Source organism: Heliconius melpomene, chromosome 10 (genome assembly GCF_056956725.1).
Source record: "Heliconius melpomene rosina isolate 202511_hmr_F chromosome 10, ASM5695672v1, whole genome shotgun sequence".
Classification (NCBI taxonomy): domain Eukaryota; kingdom Metazoa; phylum Arthropoda; class Insecta; order Lepidoptera; family Nymphalidae; genus Heliconius; species Heliconius melpomene.
In genome coordinates, this window is record NC_140398.1 from 17,236,160 (window position 1) to 17,247,977 (window position 11,818).

General features: G+C 30.8%; 2 protein-coding genes across 6 annotated transcripts; one reads left to right on the forward strand and one right to left on the reverse strand.

Moving 5' to 3' along the window:
• Positions 1-1,671: 1,671 nt before the first annotated feature.
• LOC146536010 (14 kDa phosphohistidine phosphatase-like) lies at positions 1,672-9,162 on the reverse strand. 5 transcript variants are annotated; one of them, XM_085192154.1, is made up of 3 exons: positions 8,830-9,162; positions 1,988-2,184; positions 1,672-1,893 (listed from the first exon to the last, which is right to left on the reverse strand). In XM_085192154.1, exons 2-3 carry the CDS (start codon positions 2,150-2,152, stop codon positions 1,699-1,701), a joined length of 360 nt encoding a protein of 119 aa, XP_085048280.1. In that variant the 5' UTR covers positions 2,153-2,184; positions 8,830-9,162; the 3' UTR covers positions 1,672-1,698. The 5 variants fall into 5 exon arrangements, with proteins under 5 accessions (XP_085048280.1, XP_085048279.1, XP_085048281.1 ...); XM_085192153.1 differs by lacking the exon at positions 8,830-9,162 and adding an exon at positions 2,606-2,748; XM_085192155.1 differs by lacking the exon at positions 8,830-9,162 and adding an exon at positions 2,606-2,638 and having other exon boundaries at positions 1,988-2,178.
• Positions 2,882-9,331, forward strand: LOC146536011 (uncharacterized). Its single transcript, XM_085192150.1, has 6 exons — positions 2,882-3,057; positions 3,297-3,468; positions 4,167-4,282; positions 5,655-5,751; positions 6,067-6,146; positions 6,953-9,331. Exons 1-6 carry the CDS (start codon positions 3,018-3,020, stop codon positions 7,459-7,461), a joined length of 1,014 nt encoding a protein of 337 aa, XP_085048276.1. The 5' UTR covers positions 2,882-3,017; the 3' UTR covers positions 7,462-9,331.
• The last annotated feature ends 2,487 nt before the right edge of the window (positions 9,332-11,818 follow it).

An 11,818-nucleotide genomic window follows, 5' to 3' on the forward strand; every position in this document is an offset into this window, starting at 1 on the left:
TGGCAATTTAAAAATTTTTCCATACAAACTTTCAACCCCTTATTTGCACCTTTAGGGGGTGAATTCTAGAAAACCATGAAACACATGTTCAATTAAATATTTTTAAGAATCTAAATATAAAATTTTATAATAATCGGTGGTGTTTTAAAGATTTTTCCATACAAACTTTCAACCCCTTATTTGCACCCTTAGGGGGAGAATTCTAGAAAACGATGAAACACGTGTTCAATTAAATAATTTAAAAATTTTTCCATACAAACTTTCAACCCCTATCTCACCCCTTTAGGGTTAAAATTTTTTCAAAATCCCTTCTTAGTGGATGTCCAGATTACGAAAGTAAACATCTGTCCAAATTTCACGTTTCTACCATCAGCGGTTACGGCTGTGCGTGCGTCTTACCTCAGTTAGTGAGGACAAGTCCTTTTATATATATATATAGATAACATGTAAAAAAATGTGAAAAAATATATATATAATATTAGCTTCACACACGACAGGGTAGGCAGAGGCTAACCTAACCTAGTGTTAAAACACACCGTTCTGCACTTTCCGGCGAATTCTGGAGGCATTGCGTTTGGAGTGGCGGAACTCAAAGCCTCCTCGACACTGGAGCGAAGAAGTTTATTTATATTTTACTTCTTCGAGTGGGGATCGAACCCACAACCGTCACGTTACAGTCACACCATACGCCGCTGCGCCACGACGTCCTCATATAATTTATATATAATACCTTTTTACTTACATAATCAATATCTATTAATTTTTCGCATTATTTTTTTTGTTATTGTCTGATTAACTTATTCACTCTGCCATTTGGCGAATTTATGCGGGACTATTGAAATACTACTATACTATAATTATAGACGTTTAACTACAATGTAAAACGTAAACGAAATATGTAGACAACTTTTAATTGATAGTTATTTTAAAAAAGATATCAACATTTAAAATTAAAATGAATATTTATTACTTATTTATTTTTTAAATCGTAATATTCTATTTTTATTCATCGAAAAATAATTTTATCAGACTTTACCAGAGTGAGGGAAAGAAAATAGTAGTAAGGTATTAAACTGTAACAATTCGGTTATAGTCTGACACTGGTACAATGGCAAATGATGATGGTAAGAAGGCAATACTAAAATATTTTTTTTATATAAATAAAATTACAATTTTTATTTTAACATTTTCAATTTTCAACCTAACCAACATGTTTTTGACCTCTAAAAGCAAGAGTGTACAGCTTATAATAAAATAAATATTTTTTAGTTATTCTAATGACTGACTCATCATGATAATAATAAAAAAATCACAGAATTTTTAGACAATTACATGATTATTGAAGTCAAATTTTATAATATCAAGCTACTGTTTGTTTGATAAAAAAAATGGAATCAACACTAACATAGATTTTAGGGTTGTACCTCCTCCATAGTAGTTATTTTTTTTATTGAATGTGAACTAAGCATCACTGTGTAATAAGTATTATTTATATTTATGTGAAATCTGAATTTACTAAGCATTCTATTGTTTCTTAACATTAATATTCACAAGTGCATTCTTTTTGTGGTTCACTGTAATAAGACAATAAAAACCTAATAATACAAATATGTAAACAATTTAATTAAAAATTAGTATATTATTGGTAATGGGACTAATTAAAGGAGTAGGAAATAATACAAATTTTTATTATAAGTTTCAGTACCCTTCATCACTGATTGATATTGTATAGCCAGGGAAGGCATCTTTGACAAGCTTAGCGGTGATTTCATGGTCTGCTTTCCCATATCCTTGGGAATATCCATAAATATGTATCTTCTTGTTGTCAGGATCGTGGGAGATCCTTCCTCCACCTAGAGGTTCTAAATCTAAAGGTTGTAGTTTTGCTTGCACCTATAACCATGTTATTATTGAAAATTACAATTTATTAAAACATAATTTTGTAAATAACATAATAGCTAACTAGGTATATTGCTAAAATTCTTACCTCGTCAAAAATATCAGAATGATAGTTGCATCTTTTATATCCTCTAACTATTACCATTTGTGGTTCTGCTTCATTTTGTGCTTTATCATAAACATTTATGAGAATATATTTGAAAACACCGCTAGGATCAATGTCAACAAGAGGTATGGTAGATGTTGAAGACATGCTTCTGATACTGATGGCTAAATTAACTGAAACTTAAATTAAAATAAATATACTTTTAAAAGTAAAAATGGGTGATTTGGTCAGTTTTTTTAGGTTCACGCTGCATCCGGCAGGGTAGGCAGAGGTAGCCTAGTGTTAAGACACACTTTCCACCGAATTTTCCAGGCATTGCGGCGGAATTCAACGCGGCGCTTTGTCTCAACATCAGTGCGAAGATATGAATATAAAATATTTCATTTCCTTGAGTTGGTCAGTTCTATATATTATTTCTAGTAGGTAAATTATTAAGCTGTATTGTTACATTTGGGTGGCTGAAGAGCTTTACGGTAATATGGCGTCTTATAGGGTTCAAGAAGTCTTAGAGACTGTTTTAAGAAAACCAGGGATTTGGACATTAGAACGTACAATTTGTATAAAGACCTTTTGATTTAGAAATTATTAATAGAAAAATACCTGGTTAAATTTTTGAACTGTCAGTTGACATTTAGATTTGACAGTTACATTCAAGTAACATATTATATACTGGTTACACTAAAAACTATTACAAATGGATAGAACCGTACGATAACTGCTTTTTTAAATTTTAAAACTAAATATTATGAAATAATAATACATTTTAATTTAAGTGCTAAAAGTAAATTGTAAAATTTAAGGAACTATTACTGAACTTTATACGTAGCGTTTTTAATATAATTGTTGTAGTCCTTGGACTCTAGATCTTTTGTTATCTATAATACAAATACCTAAAATAATAATTAGACATCTATTTATATTTTTGTTTAAAACGATAAAGTTGAAGTAATCAGTTGTTACAAATATAGTAAAAATAAAGTGGCACGTGTAATTTGATATTTAGTTTGTAAATATGAGTTCTGGGCCAAATAAAATGGACCCAAATCTCACAGGTATATTTAAAGTTGTGTAATGGTTGATTTACATTACTCAAATATACACCTACGAGTACAATGTATTCTTGGGTGAATTATTTTTGTATACAATCCCAAAACATTGTTATATTTTCATAATTACGTAATTTAAACAATTTATTTATATACCTAAACACACAATATAAAATCACGTTAATACATATAATTTAAAATTTATCAGAGACTACTATGCTAATTCGTAATGGTTTTTCTTTCAGGCTTGTGGGTGAACTTTTTCACTGCAGCAGGTATACCTTCTGAAGTAGCTGCTACCTATGCTTTGACTTTCACAGAAAATAGAATTCAAAACGACATGTTACTGGATCTAAATAAAGAATATCTCAGGGATATGGGCATTACTAGAATGGGAGATATTATTGCTATTTTACGGTAAATACCATTTAACTAATACTGTTAGAACTTATATCTCCTAGGAAACAAACATTCCTAAATATCATAATTTTGTTTGTTTAGTTCTTCAGACTCAAAAGAAACCATAAATAAGAAATAAGCTTAGTATTAATTTGTACAGTGGGTTAATATATAATGTTAGTAGTTTCTTCTCTTTTGACATGTAGTACATTAGTCCGGAGTAGTAGTAGTTGTCATGACAAGTTCCCTTTACAATAAAAATTAATGTTATTAAAAAAAAAAAAAATTAATCAGCTTCACGCTGTATCCCGCACACAGCAGGGTAGGCAGAGGGAACCTATTGTTAAGACACTTTCTCCACTTTCTGCTGAATTCTGGAGGCATTGGACGGAGGGGCAGAACTCTAATGCTGCGCTTTGCCTCAACACCAGAGCGAAAAAATGGAACGTAAATAAATATATCACTCCCTCCAGTGGGGATCAAACCCACAACCGTCGCGTTGCAGTCACACCCTTGTGCTGCTGCGCCACGATGGCCTCGGATGCAATTAATGTTATTTTTTGAATTGAATTAATGTTTTTCTGCCAATTTATAAATAATTAATAAAAATGAGACCTTTGAAAGTAATTATTAGTAACAATGGCTTGAAGTGTTTAAGACAGTCTTGTGTAAATAGTTTAATATCTGAAATCTTGAAATCACAACATTAATTTTAGCCATGCAAAACAAGTTCATGAGAGCACAGCCAGGGATAGAGTGTTGAGCACAACAGTTACAAAAGTACCTGTAGCAGCTGTGACTGGTAGATCCACTATTACACAACCTTCATCTCGTAAGTTTTATACTTATTTAAATTACTCACTTTTGGTTAACAAACCACAAGAAAAATAGCAAACAAAACATCACAGGTTTTCCAAGTACATATGTACTTGGAACGTTTGGAAGCATTGCATGCTGAGTGGTGGAACTCATTATGAGATCTAAAAAATGAAAATATGGGAATTGCACCCACAATATGTCACATTTACAGTTGCACCCTAGTGCCTTTGCATCATTACTAGCCTAAAATATATACAACACAAATAATTATACAATTCTAACCAGTACATTCTGAGATTAGTGTATTCAACCAAACTGACTGCAACTTTATTATGTTAGTATAGGTACTTATCATAGTGTACAATATGTTTAGGTTAAAAACAGCTGAGTAAATAATACTCCATAGCAATAACAAAGAACCATACCATACCATTTTTATTATTTTACTTTGTGTCCAATCTTTGTGTTCCTTTTTCTTTATGTTATATATTTTTGTATGTATAAAGTAGGTATAGTTATATTGATAAATATATTTGTATGTAGGTTTATTATTATTAATATAATAGTTGTATACCGCACCCGAAACATTTCCCTAGTTCCAAACATTAAAATCTTCTACATTCAAGGGTTTCTGGTAGAGATATCTATTAGAGACAAGTTATCCATTTTTATGGTATATGTTTTCTGTACTTTCATTCTTGTATTCCACACAAATAAATGAAAAAAATATATATTCATCTTAAACTACTAGGCTTTTATTTAAAGGGATCTTATTATAAATTTTTGCCTTTATATATTACATAATTAAAATCATAAGGCACATGTCTCATGTTAAATGCTATAATTTTAGATTTAATTGCCAATTGGTAATTTTTTAGGCAATTAAATTACTATGCTTAGATGGTCTAGCCATGTTGAAAGAATAAGGGTTGAAAGAACAACAAAAAAGATATATGATTCAAGAGTGGTAGATGGTATCCTCAGATGACCTTTGAGAACACAGTATTGATGATACTGGAGGACGATTGTGTATTGTAATGTACAAGGTGAAAAAGATATGCAGGGATCAGATAAACTACCACGCCAGGGAAAAATATAAAAAAAAAACCTTGGATGTACTAATCCCACTCTATTGAAAATCTACAAAACAGTTATAATTCACTTGTTTTACTTATTTCAAAAGGATGTATTATAATACTAGTGACACAACCATGGCTTCGTTCATGGCTCACTTAAACTTCTATTATAGCCAAGTTATATGAAATCTTATACATAAATAATAGTATGTTCTGATGTATAAGCTGTAACTATGAAGTCCAGATTCATCCATTCTCTCATTAGTAGGGTAGCATTAATATATTATTATCATTATTACAATATTACAGCTGCCAGTCGCATATTGGAGCATTACACAAGGAACCCACAAGTACAAGATACATCACCTGTCAGAAATACACAGCAGAAAAGGAAATCCAATGAAATGTAATATTATTTTTTATTTTGTTTAATGTTTAACACCATTGCCAATAGTGGATTGCTATAGAATTTAAATGTATTGGCTCATCTTTGTAAATGATTATTAAATATAAAAATATATTGTTTTCATTTCCCTGATCTTATAGACAAATGCATACCCTGTGTTACATACAGGATACAGTGTGAAGCCAGAAGAAGAAATTACCATTGTATATGCAATAGTTGTTTTCTCCATCAATAAAAGATAGTAGTTGGATAAATATTTTATTTTTACCAAAATATGTATGCCAAAATATTAATTATGTGAAAATAACTTAACAGGACTCCAGATGACATGAACATAAAGAAGAAACGTCTTATCAGATTTGGTACACCACCAGAATTACCCACTGTTAAAGATGGTAAATGTTTCTAAAATAATATTATACATATTTAAAGAAAGAAAGACTTTTTCAGAAAACTTATAAAATATTGCATGTAGCGGAATTTGCAGTCTGACCTAGTGGTCAGCAATCGTATAAATTCTCGTCAAGCATCAATCTTTTTTTTTTTTAATAATAATAATCTTTATTTAAACACTTATTAGATACAATAATTGGTTAAGGTACTGTCCTCTTAGATAGGTTACAAAGTAACCCATAGTAAAGAGTAACAGTGCCGTGTCCCACGGGGGGTACTAAATGAAGTGTTCCTTTATACGAATTACAAGTCTTAATGTACATATTATATTATAACCTAATTATCTCTTTAATATTATAAATATTTTGGTGAGTATATAAGATGTGTGTGCATTTGTGTGTGTATGTGTCTCTGTGTGTGTATGTGTATTTGTGTTATATGTAAGGTATGTATATGAATGTGTATGTATTATGCATTTAGTATAAGATTTTTATAATATAGTATCTTATACGCGCGGCTACAACTTATTTATGTTGTTAGTAGTATAAACAATTATTAGCATCATTGTATTTCAATTGAGATGTGTCTAAATAAAGATGAAACATGTGAACTTAAATCTAAATCTAAAGAAAAACATATTCTTATGTCTCATTAGATAAAGTTTAGTGTAGGTTGTATAGTCTGTCACACATTAGAAATTAGAGATTTTTAAGTTTCTTTTTACTATTCCTATAAATGTAGGGATATATTACATGGTATTACACAATTTTTGTTTGTAACTAATATATCATTTTTGCTTCTTTTACAGCACAAAACAAAACAGTATTCGCGCGGCTCGGCAACTCTGAAGCCTCTAAACCAATTAAACCAATAAACGAAAAGCCCAAACAAGTGTTTTCAAGGCTTGGCTCAAAGGACAGAGATCAAATTGTGCCCATAGAGAAAGATGCTCTCAAATACGAAGGAATACTAAAAAGTGATTCTAAAAAAATATTTACAGTGACCTCAGTGAACAATGTAAGGAAGATAGCAGTCGGTACAATGAGAGCCGATCAAGCACCAATAAGTGTTAAAGAAAAATTATCTTTGAAAACAAAATCTGTTAAATTCTCAAACCAAGTACAGTATAAAGAAATTGAACCTAAATCTCAGAAATCAGTGAATTTAGTGAAAAAATTTACTCCAGTGTTCAACAAGCCAGAGCGGAGATTGTCTATGCCTGACACTCAAACACCAAACGTAAAGGCTAGGTTAGGTATGAAAAATGAACAAAAAGTTACTTTAAATAAAAATGTTTTCAACAGGTTAGGAGCTTGATATAAAATAATCAGATATTTTTTGAATGTTCAAATATAATTATCGAAAATATGATGGAACTAATTTTTTTAAAAGATCTTTTTCATCTTGATTCGTTGACATTATAATTTTAAGACTTTTTTAGGATATAAGTAAGGAATTTAAATTTGTAATCACAGTTATTAATAAAAATATTATTTAATAAGCTTGTGCTATTAATATTTAAAAATAAAATTTTTGCATAATCTCATGTTTACTCCTGTGTTCAACAAGACAGAGCGGGAAGATTGTCTATGCCTGACAGTCGAACACTAAACATAAACAAAAGGTTAGGTATGAAAAATGAACAAAAAAATATTGAATAGAAATGTTTTCAACAGGTTAGGCATTTGATATAAAATTGTCCGTTTTTTTTGAATGGTCAAATATAATTAATTAATTTATTATTAATTATCAATAATATAATAAAAATTAAATATTATTGCATTTGTTGTTTCAAAGGTCTTTTTCATATTGAATTTTTTGACAATTTTTTTACGTATATTTTTTGATATGATCAAATTTTAATTATTTTGATTATCTGTAGCTATCGTTATAGCTAGCGGTAGCTGTAGATTTATATGTATGACATAATACAATTGTGTTCGGTAACCCCCCCTAAATTTTGCATGTGATAACTAATCTCCGTTCAGGAATTATGGTGTTTCATCCAACATTTTTTATGTTCTCAGTACTATAAAATATTTGTTTTATATTATCTGATTATATTATATATCATATGTTATTTTTTATGCACCTCAAAAATAATGTTTTTAATATTTTTAAGATATATATTTTTTTTACTTTACAAAGATTCTCATTAATAAAATGAACGAAAAAGTTGTGCACAACGTTGTGCTTTGTTTTGCCAGTCCACGTCCCCGATTGAGGTGGAACTCTGAATCGCGTTTATAGTTAGAAATTGAAGAAAAAATATTTTGAAATTAGAATGTAACCCACTTTCTACTTCTCAAATTCATTATTAAATATTAGTCCTATTCCTTTTAATCATTAATCCTAGCTATACAATATATACAGTTCGCGAGGCGTACTCTGAAGTTTGCATTTGTGTGAGATGTAAGTGATTATAAAAGTAGAGACAGATAAACTTATAAAAATAAATGTAGTAATGTAATATAATTAGAAATGAATATACAAAACTCAGCTTAGGCCTTGCGGACTATACCAAATAGTAAATATTCTAATGGAATATCTATATTATAGTATACAATATTTATACAATGTCAATTTTATAAGTTATATATACGACTTTTATTGTTTTTGCAAACCTGTTAATGTACATAATGTATAAAATAGGATAAAAAATATATTAGTGCAACTATTACTTACATATTGTAAATGAAACTATTTTAACGGGATTAATCGCGTTTATTTATGATAATAAATATTTTTAGAAAACCCGACGTTTCAAACACTACAGTATTCCGTTGTCACGACTGAGGTGGCATTCGTCTGTCAGTTGACATAATTATTATATCAAACTACCGCCAACGATTTCTTAATTTCCTCTCGTACTGCACTGTATTCCTGTAGAATGAGCTGACTGTATCTTGCCTTCTGGTATGGTTGAAATATGTATTATCATAAATAAACGCGATTAATCCGGTTAAAATAGTTTAATTTAAAATGTGTAATAATCAAAGAACTTATTATATTACTTACATTTTTCTGTCTATTTTTATTTAATTTTATGTCTTCAATAAGAAAGTACTTTTGTTGAATCTGTAAATATTTTCTGTCATATATTGAGCTGTAGAGATGTGTTTTAGGATGCTAAGTTTGTAAAGAAATAATATTTTACAATATTATTAAATAAAGTTTTTTAATGGCATTTGTATCTTATTTTTATCTGCGGTAAAGATAAAATTAATGGTAGGATTTGATAGGTAATTTTGTTGTCAGAAGTTATTAAATTATTCAAAATTCAATTCAAAAAGAAAAGAATAATGAAGTGATTGCTTAGCAGTACATAGATTTTTTTTATTTTTCCTTTATGCTGTATTCCGCACATACCAGGATAGGCAGAGGGATCTTGGAAACCTAATTTTAAGGTACTCTGCTTTCATAAAGTTTTTCCGTTTCCCATTTTCCGCCGTATATTGGAGGGATTTTGCCTCGTTACCATAGGGAGGAAATGAAAATATTAAATATTTATTTCCTGGAGTGGTTTACAGTTGCACGCTTGTGCCGAGAGAAAAAAAAGCAAAATATTGTTTTATCTGTAATATTTAAAGATTTTCATTACTTACATTAATGGAATATCCGCTTCACCGATCGATCGATTAAACTCTTTTTTTTTTTTTCTTATTACATTGTAAGTACTAAAACTTGTCTTCACAACAACCACTAGCGGCGTTAGGGTAGGGCGAGGCCCAGGGGCGCCGGATAAAAAGGGCGCCGTAGATGCCCGTTTAGGGCGCTTTGCTTTGCGCAAAGATGTCTCCTCGCTGCAGTGGCGTACCTAGGGTATTTGCTGCCCGGTGCGGCTTAGGGGACTTGATGCCCTTTAAAATGGTCTAAGATCTAAAAAAAAAAAACCGAAGTCATCGTCGTCTTTGATATCTAAAACAAAGTGATCTTAACAACTTTGAAAATAAAATTGCAGAAAACATAGACTTTGAATGCCTAATAAAAAAGTTCGCAGATAGAAAGGCTAGAAGAAGTGAAATTTTATTACTTTTTGTCATTATTTTTTTTAAAATAGATGGTTATTTCGTTGTACCCATTCCCTTTTTTGTATATTATTGAAATGTAGTTAGGGGGCGCCGAAAGAATTTCGCCCAGGGCACCGGTAGTGCTAAAACCGGCACTGACAACAACAGTACAAAAATTGCTTTGTAACAACAACAAGCAATAATAGGTTGTATCAGCTTCAAGCTGTATTCCGAATACAGCAGGGTAGGCAGAGGGAACCTAGTGTTAAGACGCTCCTTTCTCACGCACCGCCGAAATTTTCGATCTATTTTTATTTCCTCGCTCTGGTAATACGCAACACGCGTCTCAGAAAGTAAGGAACGGAAGTGGTCTCAATGAGAACAGAGTGTCTTAACACTATATTCCCATATTTCCTCTGCGTTCCCTACTATAGCGGGATACAGTGTGAACCTAATATAAAGCTTTTTTGAGGGCTTAAAGATGCTTCAATAATAACCAATGGACGATTAATTAAAGAATATTTCCTAGCCACAACTGTAGATGGATTGTAGCTCCGTTAGATTCATTTACATAATTTGGGCAATCGTGCTTTTGAGTAGGTAAGTTACGTGAGGTACCTACTGCGGTTCGCAGAAATTATCTAATGTTTGCAATGTTTATTTTCTGGTTGAATTTAATTTGCGGGTTTTATTGGATTGTTGGGGTTTGTAGTAGCTAGGTATTTTCTTTAAAAGAAAAGAACTTTTTGATTAAATACAAAATGTTTTTATAACAACATCGGAATTAAAGTATTGTTAATGTTATAAGGTGTTTGGAGGGAGAGCCGCTTGGGCCGTAAATAGTTACTGGGATGAGAAAATGAAAATAACCCACAACTTTTGCGTATAGTTAGACGCTGAATCCCTGCGCCACGACGCGACGGCCTCATACTTCGCTGGCTTAAAATATTGAAATGAGGTTTTCATTTGATGCAAGCCTGCGTAACTAAATACCTATAGGTACACCTACAGGTATGTAGATATACTAAGTAGGGAATACTAACCGCATAGTGTTATTTGTAAGACGATATCCTCAACTTTCCCGACTTTCTTCACTCGGTCATGGTCACGCGAAAGTGGATCTATCGATGACCTTAAACCTTCAATGAGCATTGCATTTCGTTTTTAATTTTTCAGCCATTTTGAAAGAAGCGATCGTAATAAGTTTCCCTTTTTATTGCATATTTTTTACTTGGTCGCGGCGGTGCATTTCAGTCTTTTTGCAATTTATTTTGTTCTTTTAGTTTTCAATGTCGTTTATATGAAATATATATATTTTTTATTAATATTAATAACAATCGACGCCAGCGTTATCATTTCTCCGTTGTGGTAAAAAACACACAGTGACTCGTAAAGTTCAATCGTAGGTGGTTAAAAGATATGTAGGAATACTTCTGTAATTTTCCTTTTCATTAATCAGCAGGCCATGAAATCTGAATAAAGAAAATCCTAGTCCTAAATGGTAAATGCTAGATATATATTATTTCTTTTGATTATATGGACAGAAAGTCTAGAGCATATTTACAATATTTATAAATCAAACTCAAATCATATAGGTATACCTTTGAAGAGAATATTACAGAAAAATTTTGCTTCCCTTATTTTTTGCCTTAATAAACTTGAAA